Genomic DNA, 18,824 nt, shown 5'->3' on the forward strand with positions numbered 1-18,824 from the left:
TCTCAGCAAGAACAGGTTTATTTTCCGCATCAAGCCACTTAGCAGTAGCATGTTGTGCTTAAAGATCTATAATTTAGAAATCCTTTGTGTAGAGAATCAAAAGAATAGATCCAGATTTTAAACAGAATTAACATGTTTCCCCAACCTTAAATCTATATTTATATCTATTCAAGCTCATTTTGATGCCTATTAATATATATTTCTAGTCAAAAAACAGCTCTCTCAGGTTCTTCAGTTGATCGTGAAAAGCAAAATGAATACAGCCATTTATATTTGAACTGTTCAACTGTGCCCTTCTTGATGTTCTTGTTAATAATGCCAGGTCTCCTAGGAGTGCTCTCAAGCAATTTTATCACATAAGCTTTTTGTTTGACCTTACCTGCTGTTCCCCTGGAACACTGATTTGGGGGTCGTGGGGGTGTGGAAATGCCAGCCTGCCTTAATTAAAATTTTAGTCTCAGAAGATGTTACAGTCTGTGATTGCATTAGGTATATAATGACAGTATTTAATCCTCTCTCTTATTTGTCTGGGCTTTATGACATGGTAGCAAGGTCACGGGGTTTTAAATTTTTTAGACGTGGAAAAGTAACTGATGGGCAACTGTGCATCTCCAAGTGATTCATAAAACTCCTTTCATTATATCCGTGATTTGCAAGTTAGCCCTGACGTTAGTTGCTTGGATGATGAGAGGAGAAGGGTCTAAATAACAGTTCAGTGATCTTTGTGAAAACACTTTTTCCTCCATGGGACAGTGAGCATGCATATAAATAGGTTTTAAAAGTTGATGCTTTCCCTTGTCTCCAGCAGTTAGAATTTGGTTTCATAGAAAAAGGGTAAAAGAAAATGTTGTGGACGTTTCTTTTGTACTGACATATAAGAAGCTCTAAATATCATGTGATGTGCAGTGCTAACTTTCATCATCTCACATTGATATAACCCAGACGGCAATAACAGGAGGCTTTCTGCCACTAAGATGGGCCTATTGATTTTATACCCTTACTATTCTTGATGAAAAATCTCTGCACAAAGCAATCTCTCCTAGTTTTGGTATAAATGTAGCACATTCGAGTTTACATGGGTCAAGCAGAGTTAAAAATAGACTTGTGAGGCCCTGATCTTGCAAATTGCTTGAACTGGGAGTGTTTGCTTAACTATGGGATGCATTATTCCCCTGATTTTGGGGTTTTGTTAGCAGCTGGGAAGTTCCCCTGTTTGGCAGTGGTGTCCAGAGTAGCACATGAAACCATGCTTTGGATGCTCTGTGCTTTGGGTTTCTTACAGGTTCTGAGGTTCCAAAGCAAGTAGAACCAGGATTTCAAATAGACTTTGAAGAAGAATACATGAAGAGTATCCTCTTCAAGGATGGACAGTTCAGCTAGATAAGGCAGTCCTTGCTCTAGCAGTGGGATGTGACTAGGCATAGGGGGGATTTTCAGAGCCATTACACACAAAATATTTTCTTTTGTGGCTGGGTATTTTCATCTGCAGTTTTAACCAAGTCCAACAAATGGGTTGTTCTGAAATAATGCAAAATTGCAGCCGATTTCTAAATTTGATTTCTTTTTCTGAAGATGGAACAGTTTAAATATCTTGTTTTGCACTGTTGATTTTGTAGAACAGAGAACTTTTTAAGCCAGAGAGAGGAAGAGCAGGGGGAACAAGCTGTCTTAGCACCACTATTTTTCTTCCTTCTCTTGTGATAATAAAGTCTTGCTGTCTTATATCTCTGATGCATACATCTTTTTAATCTCCCTAATGCAGCTAGATATGGTCCTTTCTCTGTGGGTCTGCCAACAATGTGGGTGTTAATCTGGTACCAGCTTCAGGAAGCATGAATGTACTCTTAGCAAAGCTACGGCTAATTTAGGAACAAGGGAGCTACAATTCTGGCAGCAATTATATTCTAAGAAAGTAAATTCAAAATCCTGCAGTTTTATAACCCTAGCTCTGTAGAGAATTATACAAGTCACTGTCATTCTAATCAGATTAGGAATATTTATCCTGTTGTGTTTTCGATGAATGTAACTGGAGTGCCATTAGCTAAAAATTGTTTTGATCTTGCACAACTTGAAAGAATCAATGTGATTAGTTTTCAATTTTGAAAACAAAACTAGCATAATACCATGTGCTTTCCCTTGCAAGCTATGCTGCTGGAGTGGGAAGTGCTTTTGCCTTAAACAAGAGCAGCCAAAACTGTAAGTCACTCACTTGAGAAGGCTTCTGCTGGTGCAGAAGCTCTGTGCCTGCAGAGTGCAGCGGGTGGTGTGGGGAGAGGAGCATGTGCTGCTGTAGTTATTGGTACAGGTGCTTTTTTGTGTGTTTTAAGCCAACTTGCACCTCCAAGTTAGCTTAAGACTCCTTTATTTCAGGCATAGGTGTTCTTGTTTTTCCTTTGTGTATGTGTGAAAATGAAATAATTGTATGGTCTTAAGTTTTCAGGGGAAGAGGACAGATTTTTAGCATTAAGCTACTATGTATTTGTTCTTTCAGCTCATGTGGTATCCAGTTTATACCCATAAATTATTTGAGATGTCTTCAGGGGGAGCAAAGCCCAAATATCTTACTAAGTTAAGACATTTTTATGTGTAGTGCAGAGAGAAAGCAGACACAGTAGGGGTGGATTGATCAACTGCAGCAGATTTGGTTTACAGCATGTTTCAGATCCAAGCTTGAGCGACAAAATTGCTTACAAAGTGTTTTGGATTCCAGCTGCACAAGAAGCAGTTTAAATCTTCAGACTTGTATAGAAAATAACACACCAGCAGGGAGAAATTAATTAACATGTCTTCTGTGGGAGTCTTCCAAACTGCAGACACTTAGGGGTGGTGAGGCTGAAAACAAATTCAGCTTAATTTTATAGCAGTGTTTTCAGTGAGACTTCCAGTCTACTGTGTGTGTGAAACTGGTCAACTGATGACAAACTGAATAATTTGGGGTGGGGGGAAGACTTCCTCAGCAGCCACCCAAATCTAATGTATAACGTGCAGACATGAAAAGCCAGCCTGAGCTCAATGCTTCTCTAGAGCCAGCGGCATATGGGGAGATTTTGTAGCTGGTCATTACAATGTTCGTGTGGGAGGTGAAACATCTGGTTGCAATCCAGATGTGAGACAAAGAGTGTCAGCAGGAGGTACTGACAGACCCCCCCATAGCACAGGGGGCTTTGTTCTGACTGATAGAAATCCCTTGCCTCAAATTCCAGCTTTCACTTGTGCTGGGAAAGGATTTGAGCATCCACCTCCCACGGCTTGGCCAACTGGTCTGAATGTAAGTCTGTGCAGAACTGAGCCTGCTTCCCCAGCCTGACCTTCTTCCCTCATATTTTACAGGTAACTCTTAGGGACTGTTTGAGAATCAAAGGGTTCTTTGTGCCAAGACAGAGTGTTTGATCTTGCCGAACTGCTTGCTTCATTTTTTTCTTCCTTTCAGCTTTGCAAGTACTTTGGGATGGACCAACTCAGAACTTTTGGCAAATAAGTGAGTTGCCAAAAACTTTACCAAATTTACTGATGCGTGCATGATGGAATTGTAGTTTTATGAAGACATTTTTTCTTTGACAGGTAACTTCTCACAGGTATTCTAAGCTTCTGTGATTATAAGGCAAAAACTACATCCCACCCATACCTTATTTTAAAAAGTAAGGGAAAACAGACTGGCAAAATTGTGGAAGTTGATATCAATCAGATTCTGCAGCTTGCAAAACTTAGTGATTGTTTCTCCAGTGGGGTGAAACAACCTAAAATACCCCAGAAATAGCCCTTAGGTAGCCACCAGCTGAGTTCTCTGCAGGTGGAGTCAACCTGGTGTCAATGCCAGTACGTGATCAAAGGAAGGAGAGACTGGGAAGAGGAACCACTCTCACACATGGATACTTAGTGCTTTTCACTGGAAGACTAGAAAATTACTAAGAGCTAACTGTCTAACATTTTTCATAAGTATTTCAAGCCTGGATCATGTAATTCACTGTTCTGAATAATACTGGACACAGAGCACGCTCTGATCACACCTTTATTCCCAGAAGTTCTTATTAAGCTGATGAATATCTTCTAGCAAGCTGTCTAACCTCATTTTGGAGATTTCAGGTGATAGCAAGTGTGCTTCTTCATCTCTAGGTAAAATGCCCCCTTGCTAATTATAGACTCTGGTGAAACTTTACACTTTATTTCTAATCTGGATGATTCTAAGTTTATCTTCCAACTATGTAACTTTTTCTTCACTCTGTTCAGGAACCACCTACCAGCAGCTACCTTTTCATCTTTTGAATGAATGGAGTGGAATGAGTTCATCAGGTCTCACAGGAAGAGGTGCACTTTCTGATCTCAGATCAGTTTTCTCACTCTCTTCTCCCAGTTTTGGGGAGTCTTTTGTGGATGTGAGCACCTGTGGCAAGTGCAGCACTTGGGACTGGGTTACCCTTCTGCAGGATCTGTGCCACAGTAGGAGACATAGGGCAGAGGTGCTGGGTTGAGAAAGGCACTGCAGTACTTGTGGAGCGGGCAGGAGTACAGCCAGATTTGTGCAGCATTGCATCCAGCCCCGTTAGCCCTGCTGAGGTCTGTCTTTTGAATTTCTTTTGGTCTCAGGTTGCCATGCTGCTGCAGTGTGTTGTGAAAATGTGCATTTTGGTCGTGTCCCAAGTTTGCAGGTGACCACAGTTTGGCTTCTCATAGAACTACACTAAAGGGAGAATATTAGCCTTCAAATCACTTCACATTAAAACCTCTGTAAATTTATGTGATTGCATCGGATGAGCTTAGATGCAAAGAACCTGTTAGATGCAAGTGCTGAGGGCAGAGTAATATTTGTGGTTCAGGAAGTCGTGCCAGACCAAATTCTCATCATCCCAAGTGCTGATTGTGTGTCAGCACTCCAGGTAAAAAGCCTACTACAAAGCTATCTTGCTAATATATGCTTCAAATCTAAAATGAGCAATGGAACAGTCCCTGCAAGCATGGATGTGCTGTTCATGAAGGGCATGTGCTGAGGCCAGCAGATCAATGCGCCTGCCTTAGTTACAGCTCTGAGTGACGTTACTGGACCCAAGACCACTGTGTTTTATCTTTTAAGCTCCACAGCCTCATTAAGAAATTAAAACATTTGTGGGTGTTTCATGTAGTGTTTTTCCCTCTGGGATGTTTAAGGTAGCTGACTGTCAGCATGGTAATGCAAACTATAAAGGTTCAGAGAATTACCTTGATGTTATGACAGCCTCTTCCATTTAGATTGCGATCCAAGGCTCATTTTTCCTCTGAGGCATTCATTGAAATTCTGTGCACAATTTGTTCCTCTGCTTGTTTAACAATGTCTCTTATGTTTGCCCTGATTTAAAAAAAAAATCTTCCTTTGTAGCAGAGATAACATAGAGCAGGATGATATAATTGCAGTAAAGAGGCCCTGGAGCTTGCAGTAATAGGATGGTTCATCTGATGTGTTACTGCCATTAGAAAATATGTATGTTCTCAGGGGACAACAAAGAAACTTTTAAGGATTACACTTTATGTAGTAAGAAAGCTAATAACCAAAGAGCAACTATGAAGAAAACTATTGCTGCAGAATGGTGCCACTTCCTGTTTTCACTTGTTTCCTGACACCTGTGTAGCTCCAAAATATCCATCTCTGCCCAGTGATGGATGGCTTTGTATGCACTGCAGTCAATTCCCAAGCCTTTTGAGAACACTATTATTTTCATTTCATTGAAAAATAAATAGCATGTCAAAAGCATGGCAGAGCTGAGTTCAGGATTGAAACTGCTGTGTGTACAAAATAGTGTTGGGAAAATAGCACTCTCTGATAGTCTGTGCCCTTGGAGGGAAAAAAAAAGTTTGCTAGAATGATACAGTTTCATAAGCATTGCTGAAAGCTTGATATATCAAGGCTATCAGTTATGAGGAGTCTCAGTTCACCCATCTTCATTCTTTCCCTGGACAGTGTGCAAAAACATGAAGACATCAACATACAGTAAACACTGAAGGATCTGTTTCAAATGTTATGTGGCATGCAGAGTCAAAGTTGCATAGTTTTGGCTGTGGAGGTGGAAAATTCAAAGCAGATGGTTTCTGATATTAACAAATTCTTGTACAAATGGATTGCCACATAGACTGCCAGTTCTTGCTGCTTGCTTTTGTGCTGAAACAGAAGCCATCTAGCGTAAAAGACTTGGGCAACTTTTTTTGTTGTTGTTTTTTCGACAGCTTTTTCCTCTTGCTTCTTGTAGAGCTTGTTGCGGATAAAGGAATTCATTCACCTTTTCTTATTCTGTACCACTCTGCACTATTGGAGTGTATCTTTGTACATTATTGGGTTATGGTCAGTACATGAACTTGCATCTTTCTTCATATATTTAACATCATAAAGGGTCAGACTTTGCTGTCAGAGAAGTGGCTTCATTTGAGTTGTAGAGCCTTGAAGGGGAAAGTGGATTTTGAGCAACTGCATCTGGGGTTCTCCAGCAAGGTCTGACATCCATAAATTCTTTGTATTAGGGTACTAATAGGGTACTAATTGTAAAAAATGTCTGAGGGTATTAAATGAGGGACAGATGACAGCCACCATCTTTGCAAGAGAGCAGTAACCTTAAACTTACCTGTTTCCACCCACAGTTCAAGGGAGCTAATGGTCAAGAGACTACAGTAGCCTCTTCTGAATCACAGACGTGACAACTTCCCCTAAAGGCAAAGAAGAGTCAGGAGACAATGCAGCCAGATTCTTACACTAGTATCTCTCTGCTCCTATTTAATCATATTGGAAGTGTGTTAGAATACATCTGAAGCACTTTCTCTGCTTGTATTGAGGTCCCACTGTGTGGTCAAAGCATTGCAAAGTTCTTGCAAAGGGAGTGGGAAAGAAGTCTTCAAATTGCCCAGGGAGTAAGCAGGACTCTGCATGTTAGGACAGGGGTGAGGGGTGCACATGCCTTATGGGCAGAAGAAAGTCCTTGAAGAGTAATGGGATTGTTAAAATAATAATCCATAGCCTAGTGAACCTCAGCACTTAAACCTTTTTGACACTTTTTGCTGTCCTGCACCTGAAATGCAGTATGATTGTACTATCTGCTAAGCAGTGTTTGCCTGCTGATACAGAGAAAGATTTCACCCATACGTTTTGACAGGGCAGAGGTGCAAGTCAATGTAATGCCCCCATGAGGTGATGCCTACATGTTCAGCATAAGGGTAGACACCCAGTCATTTTCATAACTCGTTTCTGTTTGATAGTTATGTCTGCCCTGAACAATAAATGTATCATATTGGTGAATATGGAACAGAAAGCTGAGGCGAAGAGACAGCTGTACGTTTGAACATACAGCAGAGTATCAGCAGTAGCCTGATTAAAATAATGGTGATGCAATTACATTGAGCAATGACAGCCGGGCTTCTCTCTTGTTTACCCTGATGGTGTCAACTGTCTGCTTCTGCATAGCACCATTTGCTGCCCTGTGCCAGTGCATCACAATCTAGCACAGTGAGCACAGATCCAAAATTTGGTAGCATTCCCCAGCTTCACATCACTGAAGATCCCACAGTCCACCATCAATCCCTCATTCATTGCTATATCTGGACTTAAGTTGACAAACATAAGTGATATGAAATGAATTATTTTCTGCAGCTTCCACTGTCAGTTGACTCTTTTCTGCTTAAATTTCCAGTCTTGTGAATACCAGAATAGTAGTGTTACATTTCTTTACTTCTTCCTTTCTCCCCCCCCACCCTCCCTATAATTGGTATACAGGAGCAGAAGAGGACTTGCAATTTTACTACTGCTGTATAAGCCTTCTGTAAACTCAGTTACAGCACTCTGATGTTGGTAATTTTTGTGACTAAAAAATATGCTGACTCTGTGTTTGTGCATAGGAAAAGAACAAATTTGAATGTATAATAATCTGGTGCATTTGGGAGATGTTTGTTGCTATATCCCAGCCAAGTTAATCACTCATGGATTTTTTTTTTTGTTTTGCTCTGTTGACAGGAGACGTTAATCTCATATCTGTGGAAAAGGCATCTTTAATGTCAAAAGTGTTCAGATATACCCAACTATTCTCTAGCATCAGAAAAGATTTTGAAGGAGAGCTATCAGTTCAGGATAGACTGGCAGAAACAGAGACATTGGTTACTTATATAATGAAGAAATACGCAGGTGATGTTTTCCAATTCGTGAAGTATATTGAACCTTGTACTGTATTAATGAATATAAATTGAGCAGACGTGACATACGTTTTTTATATAAAAATAACACAGCATTGTTGCTTCTGATAATTCTCCTTTGCCTGAAATATGCTTATTCTGAGAACATCACTACAAAGTTAATAGTGCACTGCATAACTACATATGAAATATACGAATGCTAGAGGACAGAGAATGTCTTAAGGAGGAATTATTCACGTATTTGCAATGACTGTGGCTGGCTGCATTTTTCAAGGACAGGATCTTTCTACATCTTCCTTTCCTTTTCAACTTTTTTCTGCAAAATCCTTCATCTCTAAATATTAGCTTCACCCAGCCAGCCCACTTCCATCTTGTAAGGCTGTTTCTCAGGCCAGATCACGTTGCTGCTGAGCAGCACTTTGTTTCCCATCTACTTTTCTGCTTCTTTAGTGGCTTAGCCCTCCAGATAATACAGACTTTGCCCATTTCTCAGTTAGTCCCAGAGGAGCCAGAAAACCAGCAATGTTGTGGTGACTTTGAACACAGAGCCAACAACAGGTTGAAGCCAAAGCATCAGCTTTTCATCCTTGTGCAGCCACTTGCAAGTTCCTCTTGTGCCAAATGTGAAACAGTAGGGTAGAATGTGACTCTTAATATGTTCTAATCATATATAGATAAATAAAAACTGGCAAGGAGGAGCCAGTGTGTATATAGATACTGTTCTTGATTAAATCAAGCCATCTTTGTTTACATCATGCTAGGGGGGTGTGTTGCAAGAAAGGTAAGAGGGAGGGAGGTGCTTTCTGAGGCACAACTCTGAAGATAAGAAAAGTGATGGGTTAAATTGTGAGGCCAAATACTGATGTCCTTGAAGTTGGTGGGGGTTTTGCCTCTGGAAATACCTTGAAGCCTTTGTTCAGGGCCTTAAATCATGGACTGAAGTCAAATGTCCCTCAAGGTGGTATTTCCTGCAGGGTTGAAGGACACGAGGAAGGTGTGCTGCCTGCTCATATCAGCCTGCCAGGGCTGCCAACCTACGACACGGTTGTTCCCCTTAGATTTTTATTTCTATCAGTGCTTCCATAGAAATAGAACACCTTTTTGACCAATGTGGGGAGAAACACTGGGATCATTCGCCATTAGTGAGAACAGTTTTAATTTTGGCTGTAAAAGGGGCAGCATATTTGAAGGTGGCTTTCTTCTTGCAGGTTACCAGCCTGTCCTGCCGAACCAGCAGCAAGGATTCCAGGGTCTCGTGGGAATGCAGCAGCCTCCCCAAAGCCAGAGCCTGATGAATAATCAACAGGGAAATCAGGTGCAAGGCATGATGGTGCAGTATCCAGCCATGTCGTCTTATCAGGTACTTAGAAGCTGTAAAGACTGCTTTTCTTCTTTGGAGAGTGCTTAATTGAATTAAGTTTTCATATCACAGAATGGTCTTTATTACTTCATTAGGGCAGCATGTGACAGGAGGTCTCCTGATAAATACCATTCTAAGTCAAATTGGTTTCTCTGCTTCCTGTTTATGTATTCTTACTACTCCCGATTTTCATTCTGAATTGGGAATACATTAAATGAACTACTTATTGCAGCCTACAGTACAGGAGAAACTTCAGAAAGCATGAAGGAATTATACTTCTTGTGAAGAAAATGAATTAAAGAAATAAAAAACGATACTTTTTTTTTCACAGTTCGATACCGTTTTCTGTAATTAAGTTGAAGGCTTTTCCTGTTCCAGTTAAAAATTACTCATGCATGAAGTTTCTTGCCAGTGCCCTAAGAGAGAGGATCTCACCATGTCTCCTAAAACAAACTGTAGCTAGAGGGATACTTGTTTTACTGGAGTTAGGGGAGAGCGAAGGAAGTGGCTTGTGTTTTACCGGATCTGTAAATTACCCAAAAGTCTGTATTTTCCCAACTTGATACATGGATTCTGTGAAATATGACAAAAGCTTGAGGCCACCTATGAGGTGGTCTGTGCTTATGTTTCTGGTGTGGTCCCTCTGGAAAGTTAAGAAACAGTGATATTAACTCCTTTCAATAGATTACACTGATTGAGCAGCCATTCCTCCTTTCCATCGCCTTCTTTGAAAACACCACAGTAACCCGGATGGAAATTGGTGAATTGCTTGCGGCCATGATTTTCTCCTCATGTCTTCAGATTTACTATATGGAAAATGTGTTTTAAAGTTAACGATCAGGTTAAAGGCTTAGACCTTTTAGATGGCCTTAGATATACCAGGGTTGAGTCTTCTGTATAATAAGAATATTTGTTTTGCGTTATTATTAATGTAAGAATATGATCTTAGAAATTCACATTCAGCTAGATCATGACAGAACCACTTACTAGTCCCTGGAGCACAGTGACTTATTTTTAACACATCTCTAGTCAAAAAAAAGATCCTCAGCCATTAGAATAGTTCTGAGCAGCAGAAAATAACAATTTTTTTCTGAGCATGTCATATACCTGAATTCAGATAGAAGGAAAATAGGAATACTCTGAACTTATTTTAATTTATTTACTAATTATTTTTTCTACATATTTCTCTACGTCTGTCTAGGTGCCAATGACCCAGGGTTCTCAAGGATTGCCACAACAATCATATCAACAACCAGTCATGCTACCTAATCAATCAGGTCAAGGAACACTTACAGCCACTGGAATGCCTGTTTACTGTAATGTCATACCTCCTGCCCCACAGAACAATCTACGGTTGATTGCCCCACACTGCCCCTCCAATAACGTTCCAGTTATTTCTGCCAGCTGCAGGACAAACTGTGCGAGCATTAACAATGCAGGGTGGCAGGTAAAGTACTGACACTGGCTTAGAGTGGATATACAAGGATAGTGGTGCGTTATTTGACAAATAACTCATGGCCTTCAAATGAAGAGGAACACAACAGAATAATCAGTTGAGGACATAAGTACTGACTATGCCCAAGTGATTTGCTGCTGGAAAAAATCTGTAAAAAAATAAATTTTGAAAAAAAAATGTTTGCTGGTTAATGGTGCATATTCTTGTCATGTCTGCTAGGTATGCCTTTATAGCTTAGCTAGTGACATGAATTCATTGAGGTAAGATTTTTTCCTACCACTGAACACCACTGTGTAGATTGTAATATCCTTGATTCGGAATAGTTTTGTACTTTGTGTTGAGTTTGTGAAGCTAAAAGTATTTAAAAATATAATAAAATCACATTGTACCAAAGCTGTAATGGAAATGAAAAAAAAAAACTAAAATAAAATGAAAAAAAAATACTGAATGGAAGGAATAATTTATATACACTATAGAGTTTTTTATGGATATATACTGTATTGTAGTGTTTAATCACAATAAAGCTATTTGACCTCATGGAGAAAGGTCATGTTTCTACCACCTGCTTGGCCTCCTCTCTGTTTCTGAGTGAACTTCCCTTTGGTTCTTGTCTTGTTTCAGAAGAAGCTAAGGGAGAGATGATGCTCAATGAGCTTGTGGGTGTTTGGGGAAAAGGCTGGATGTCTAACAAGCAATACCATAATAGCTAAGGCCATTTAGAAATATTAGCATAGACACCCAGAAAGAGTTCAGTGAATGAGGTGCCAGATTATCTTAAACTAAGTTTGTGCATTTCCAGTCCCCAAGTCCACTAATGTCACAAACATCATTTGCTACAGCTACTAACTTATATTTGTTCAGAGGTCATACACCCCTTCATGTCTGGTGAAATCTCGTCCGTTGGCTGGAAGCTCAGTTCCTTCTGGTGCGGCAGCCACAGTGCCCAGTAATTCTTTTGCTCTGTGGAGAGAGATGCTCTCCCCAGTTATTGCTACTGCAGCTATAAAGACATTTTGAAACAAAAGGGTGACAGCCCAAGACAGTCCAGCAAGTTCAAGTAGTGGGGATGAATGATATATTAGGGTTTATTAGCTCTTAAAACATGCAGAACAGTGGTTTATCTATAGGTTTTAGAACCCAACCCCTTTTTTTCCTGTGGTGTTTCTCATTATTACATCCATGTTCACTCAAATTCCCAGTTTGTTTTGATAAATTATTCTTCATTTATAAATGCTGTATGAAGTTCCTCATTCTGCTTCAGTGCTGACAACATTTGAGTTGCAAATATATTTACCGGACAAAAATTTGTTCTTTCACTTAAACTGCTTTTTGATCAGTTTTGAATACCTTTAAGATAGGTGCTGAGCACCCCAGAATCATGAGAAAGCCTGAGATCCTTTTGTGTGTGAAATCTGCATGTGTTTTAGTATGATTTTAGGTATACTCAAGATGATAGTAGTCAGCAATGCCCTTGGCCATTGCTAGTTTGCATGTGAAATGGCTTTGGTTTTCCCTTTAAGGACAGTATTTCTTTTACATGCCTCAGCTGCAGAAGCAGGAATCACACATGCTACAATCTGTATTTCAAACAAATATTTTTCTTTTCTATACAGTAAACATATTTTTCAATGTTCAATGTGGTTTTTCCATGTGTGTTAAAGTGTGGAATTTCTACTGAATCCAGACCTATGAGATAGAAAGAAAACCAAACACTTTACACATTACACATTATTTTATGTAATGTAATCACAATTCATTTGCTGAGAGACAATCAAGAACATGAGCAGGAAAGTAAACATAATTCACTCTTCAATTAGAGGTGAAATGCCTAGGGAGAACATGCTGATTGATTAGTTTTTTTTCCTTTTTTAAATCTATATACAATATTTGGATTTTGCCTGTGACCCTGAGCTCTCATTTCAGACACCCTGCATCATATGGCGTACTTGCTTTTTAATGTTTTATATACTACTGAGGGTTCTCGCTTAGCATTAATATAGTTATACTTAATTGGATTTTCTGCTGCTGAATGAGTGACCTGGAATGAATGGCTGTCCTTCCCAGTCAGGGCTCCAGGGTCCCGCAGAGGGACCCACTTGTGACTTTGGGCAGGACAGACTGAAGTAGCAGGGAGGGTGGGCAAACTGAGGTGTATGTGGTGTCTGGAGCAAAGAGACCCTGTAGTAAATCACTGCATTCAAGTCTTGTTTCTTCTCTTTTCTGAAGCGTTACTCTTACCTGATCGATCTTCATTCTCATCAAGAGAACTGTGGGTGACTTGCCTGGTTAAAAATAAAAAAAATCCCCCCCTCAGCATCATAGATCAATGGGTTGTAGATGCTCTCAGTAGCAATAGGCAAGGGAGTCAAAAAGCAAAGTCTGTGAATCTTACTTCCCTTAAAATACAATTTCCTCATGCTCTTATGCCACTCTGTTGGTCTTGTCCCCTTGGCAAACAGCATGTCCCGTGATTGAATATGGCTGTGAATTCCCATTGTTTACCTGTCTCTGCTCGTTCAATGAGCAGCTCACATAAAACCTGTGAATAGCTGTGGACAGCAAGGATCCTACTGTTTGAATTCTCCCAGCCTTGTGGTAGGAGCACCTACTTGCAGCGTTATGAACGTTTCTGCTGAAATGAGTTTTTAACTTGCTATGAAAAATCGAGCAGTTTCAGGAGGAGGTCACAGCCACCTGCTCCAACATGGCCTACATCCTCTGATTGTCTCACTCTCTAAAGAGTTTGAATCTCCTCAGGCATACAAGAAAACCAAATATAATCTCCCTCAGCTATAAAGAATGCCCTAATTATGAAGGTATCATGTTATAAGTGAGACCATACAAATTTCTTGGTCTATCAGAAATATTTTATTAATTAAGTAAGCAGGCACAAGCAAAACAGCGCTGGGCGGCTGGGGAGTCTCCGCTCCACCACAGCACGCAACTTTCCCTTTTCAGTGTCGCCGTTTTATAGCATCCAAGTTTCGGTTTGTCAGGACTTGTTGGACCTTCTGAAGCTGCGCAGTTCGTTGTTGGGGGTCGTTGTTTTTCTTTCAATGATCATGCGTTGTGCTCGTGTTCAAGGGGGAGGGTAGTGAAGCGGGAAACAGTATTTCACAGAGTCTTTGTTTTACCAAGGATGTTTATCCAACACCCCCTCCCCACTATCTACTTGCTTAGTCTTCCCCCTTAACAAGGTCGTAAATTGCAAAACCTTATCTTCTCAGCAGATCCTCTGAATTCCTTTTAAAGACAATGAACAAACACCCGCTAATTTATCACAATCCCTCCTTTTTCTTTTTCTAACATATTTTGTTCATTGATGAATTTTTGAAGCACTTGTTTGCTCAATATTAAAGTTTCTGCGTCATCCTCCTCCTGTTCAAGAGATTCATATTTCGCACGCACAAGCATAAGGTGAGCTGCCTCTAATCGGTTTTTTTTTACAATCGCGATTATTCGATTGAATATACATGGTACAAAAGTTAGTGTTAATATGAGCAGCAACAAAGGTCCTGCTATAGTTGATAGCAGTGTAGTGAGCCAAAGTGAGTAATTAAACCAGGATTCATACCAATTCTGGTGGGCTTCATTTTCTATTTTTTGTTTTTCTAGCCCTTCTCTCAATTTAGTCATTGTATCCCTTACTACTCCAGTATGATCTGCATATACGCAACACTCCTCTCGTAGGGCTGCACACAATCCTCCTTGTTGTAGAAAAATCAGATCTAATCCCCTACGATTTTGTCGCACAGATTTCTCTAAAGCTGATATAGATTGCTCGATACGGGCCAAATCCTCATCTACAGCAATGCGTAGAGAGGTAAATTCTTGGCTTTGTTTTACCAGAGAGTTAATTTCAGTTCCGGCTCCTGCAGCCCCCAGAATCATCAGAGTGGCTAAAGTGACAGCCGTAATAGGCTCTCTCTTCCTTAAGTGTTTTTTTTTTTTTGCCATAGCATGTTGGATGTACATATACTCCTCAGAATGGTAAAGAATCCTAGGTATAATTACTACCTGTACACAAAAATCATGAGACGAGTTGAACAATTTCAAAGATAAGCATGGAGTTACCCCCAGAGACAAACATACCCATCTGGTGTTATCTGCTGGTATTAACCATTTTTCTTTGTCTAATTGTGTAACATTTTCTGTAATATTGCATAGATGGAACTTCTCACCAGGGACCGTGCCTACGCACCTGCCATTCCCAGTTACTTCCGTTAACGTTATTCCTACATCCCTTCCCCAATTGCATTGTGGGGGATCGGTTTCGTTTGAACGGGTGGTTTCTCCCAGATCCCCAATGGCGTCGTAATATGAGGGCCTTATATCAAGACATAACCAGCAAGGTCTAGGCACGTCTGGATTTGGTTGATTCAACAACTGATAACTAGCATTCATGATTCTCCATATGTTATTCCCGGCCACCCCTTCATTTCTAATCCCATACTCCGGGTTTACTGATTTATTAGCAACCTCCAGTGGTTTAGGGCTATTAGGAGTTAGCATTCTAAAAGCTTGTGTAGGCTGAATCCTCAAAACACTCCCCGACAGTTTCTGATTTGGTCCCACCCGTTGGGGACTCTTAGTCTCTTCCTTCTTTATATAGATGATGCCTTCCCTATCAGTCCCCCAGCAGTAGTTATCTGCTGAACAACATGGTGATCTTCCCATCTAATCAGGCTCCATTTAAAAGGTTTGTGAGGGTGCGCAGACCCAGGAACAGTGTAAACAATCGTACCCATTACTATGTATCGCAAAAAAAATGGCTAGGGCCCATTTTCCAGAGTTCTTTACCTGGCCACGTAATTCCCCACCGTTTCACTCTCTGCCTCGCTTGTCAGTTCGGTTGCAGCGAACTACAAGGTGCAAGTTCTTCTTGGCAGCAGCAGTGTTCTTCAGGGGAGTTTCTCAGGTAACTGCGACCTTTTTCTGATCAAACAGGGTCCCCTTTCCTCCTTTTTTTTTTTTACGATACATAGACAGTTAGACCATACTTATCGAGTTCGTTTCAACGTGAGCTTTAAGTCATCAGGGCCTGTGACCGCTTCCCATTTGCTTTTCTGGATCGGTCCTTTCACGCGACTGGCATGCGTTCACCCCTTCTCAGCCGTCCGGATAGCCGTCTCTGTGATAAGTAAAACAACATAGGGGCCTCCCCACCGTGGTGTTAAAGACGTTTCTTTCCATGTCTTAATTAGAACCCTATCTCCAGGTTGTATCCTATGGATTGCTATATCTAGCCACCAAGCCTTTCGCTTGCAACTCCCTCCGTTGGTTCATAAGCTGTATTAAATAAGGTTTTAATTGGATATCCTGTACCTGGGGGTGATCAGATGGCATCTCTAAATCATAAGGCATACCATACAGCCTTTCAAAAGGTGAGATTCCGACATCGGCTCGGGGCTATGTCCGGATATTCAATAGTTCAAGCGGTAAACATTTCACCCAGGAGGTTTTAGTCTCTATCATAAGCTTTGTTAGTTGCTTTTAATTTCACCATTCATTCGTTCTACCTTTCCCGAACTCTGAGGATGCCAGGGAGTGTGATATTCCCATTTAATTCCCAGAGCCTTCATCGTGTCTCGGGATACCTTTGACACAAAGTGTGGGCCTCGATCAGAGTCAATTGCTTCTATTACCCCGTATCTGGGTATGATGCTTTCTAATAATATCTTTACCACGGTTTGAGCTGTGGCCCTTGCCGTAGGGAATGCTTCAACAAAGTTTGTGAGGTGGTCTACAATAACTAGTAAGTATCTATATCGCCCCGTTTTTGGAAGTTCAGTAAAATCTAATTGAATCTTTGCAAAAGGTCGATGTGCCAATTCTCGTCCTCCTCCCGGGACCCTTTTTCTCATGTGTTGAGCATTTACCCTCCGACAAGTTATGCAATCATTTACGATCCTCTTTGCTATATTATAAATCCCTATACACATATAATATGTGGCAAATTGATCCACCAACGCCTGAGTACCCCAGTGCGTCTGTTCATGAAATCTCCGTAGCACCCTCATAGCTACTGATTTTGGTAACACTTCCCGTCCATCAGGCAGTACCCATTTCCCTTTATCGGTTTTTTTTTTTTTTTTTTTTGAACCCCCATTTGTGTCATCTTGTCTTCTTCTGTATTAGTGAAACAGAGTAAGGGGAGGGGAATGGGTCCATTCGACCACAGGGAGTTAGTCGGCCCGCACTTGTAGCAGTTTTTATAAGGCGGGCTTTCTTCCTCTGAACAATTGCATTCAATCCCATCAACTCCCCATTCACTCCAGCAATCATAACATGGAAATTCCTTTAAGCCTTTCCCACAGTATTAAGTATTATATTAAGCATTATTATATATTATTATATTATTATTATATTAATTATTATATATTAAGTATAAGTATTAAGTATTTCCCACAGTCTGGGCAATCTTCCCTCGTTCTTATAATTCTTATACTCATTAATGCTGCCCTTTTTGCCTCCTGATCTGCTAGATTATTACCCCTAACCTGAGGGGTGAGGCCTTTTTGATGCCCTTTTATATGTACTACAGCAATTTCTTTGGGCTCTCTGATAGCTTGTAAAACCTGGGTAATCAATTCCTGATGTATTAAACCCTTTCCTTGTGAATTGATGAGCCCCCTTTCTTTCCATATTTTACCAAATGTATGTACTACCCCATAAGCATATTTTGAATCTGTATATATTGTACCGCTTTTATTTTTCAACAATTTTAGGGCCTGCAATATGGCATATAGCTCGCAAGCTTGGGCAGACCGGCTAGGGCTCAAAGGTCCAGATTCCACTATCTCAAATGTTTTCTCGTTTACTAACGCGTATCCTGATTTTTGCTTTCCCTCGACTACTCTCGAGGAACCATCCACATATATCTGTTCACTGATGGGTAATTCCACCTCCTCTAGATCAGGTCTCAATTTCGTTTGCTCTTCTATATTTCGGAGGCAATCATGTCCTAAGGACTCATTTGGTTCCCCATAAAGAAATTGAGCAGGGTTCTGTAGGGAGGTTGTTCCTAAGGTTAATTTTGGAGAGGAAATCAAAATTCCTTCATATTTTAATAATCTGGCGTCAGTGATCCATTTCTCTGCCTTCTGTTGCAGTACCCCGCATATATTGTGTAGAGATATTACTTTGATTTCCCCCCCAAAAGTGATCTTCTGTGCTTCTTCCACTAACAAGGCAGCAGCTACCACTACCTGCAAACAGTTTGGCCAACCCCGGCTAACCGGATCCAATAATTTAGACAAATAGGCCACAGGTTTTTTTTTTTTTTTTTTTTTTTTTTTACTCCCTGCCCATTCTTGGGCCAGCACTCCGTATGCTGTGCCTTCTGCGCTGTTCACAAAAAAAAAAAACAAAACAGCCTCCTTAAATCTGGTAAGCTTAACACTGGGGGGGGCGTACTAGTTCCTCCTTTAACTTGTTCAGTCGTTCCTCATCTTCTTTTGTCCATTTGAGTAATCCATCCTTATTCAGCTTGTTATATAAAAATTTAACCTTTCCACTATAATCTTCTATCCATTGTCTACAGTATCCGGTCAACCCTAACAGTTGCCGTACCTGCTTTTTAGTTCGCGGGGATGCTAAAGCCAATATTCCACTGATTCTGCCTGGGTCTAACTTCTTAGTCCCATTACTTAACTGGTGACCCAGGTACTTTATCTCTTGCTCCACAATTTGTAATTTTGCCCCTCCTTTTTCTTTTAAAGGGTACAGAGGGTACAGATTAATTCGATTCTCTGAGCCAATCCAAAGGCTCGCATATTCGCTCTCCTCTAAACAAAAAGGTTCCTTTGCACTTACATAAATGTTTAAGGCTTGGCAAACCCAGTCTTCAAACGACCCGAATATGGGCCA

At 40.6% G+C, this 18,824-nt stretch overlaps 1 protein-coding gene across 24 annotated transcripts in view; it reads left to right on the plus strand.

Annotated features, from left to right (window-relative positions):
* Positions 1–11,511, plus strand: part of ARPP21 (cAMP regulated phosphoprotein 21) — a 213,064-nt gene extending 201,553 nt beyond the window's left edge. For 15 of the 24 annotated variants that reach the window (XM_083827514.1, XM_083827529.1, XM_083827521.1 and 12 more), the window contains 5 exons: positions 3,431–3,478; positions 4,228–4,305; positions 7,964–8,131; positions 9,348–9,499; positions 10,701–11,511. In XM_083827514.1, the coding sequence (XP_083683640.1) occupies positions 3,431–3,478; positions 4,228–4,305; positions 7,964–8,131; positions 9,348–9,499; positions 10,701–10,958 (704 nt within the window). In that variant the 3' untranslated portion in view covers positions 10,959–11,511. The remainder of the gene's footprint in view (positions 1–3,430; positions 3,479–4,227; positions 4,306–7,963; positions 8,132–9,347; positions 9,500–10,700) is intronic. The other 9 variants (XM_083827519.1, XM_083827520.1, XM_083827522.1 and 6 more) reach the window with 2 other exon arrangements.
* The last annotated feature ends 7,313 nt before the right edge of the window (positions 11,512–18,824 follow it).

Source organism: Anser anser, assembly GCF_964211835.1.
Source record: "Anser anser genome assembly, chromosome: 2".
In the NCBI taxonomy this organism is placed as follows: domain Eukaryota; kingdom Metazoa; phylum Chordata; class Aves; order Anseriformes; family Anatidae; genus Anser; species Anser anser.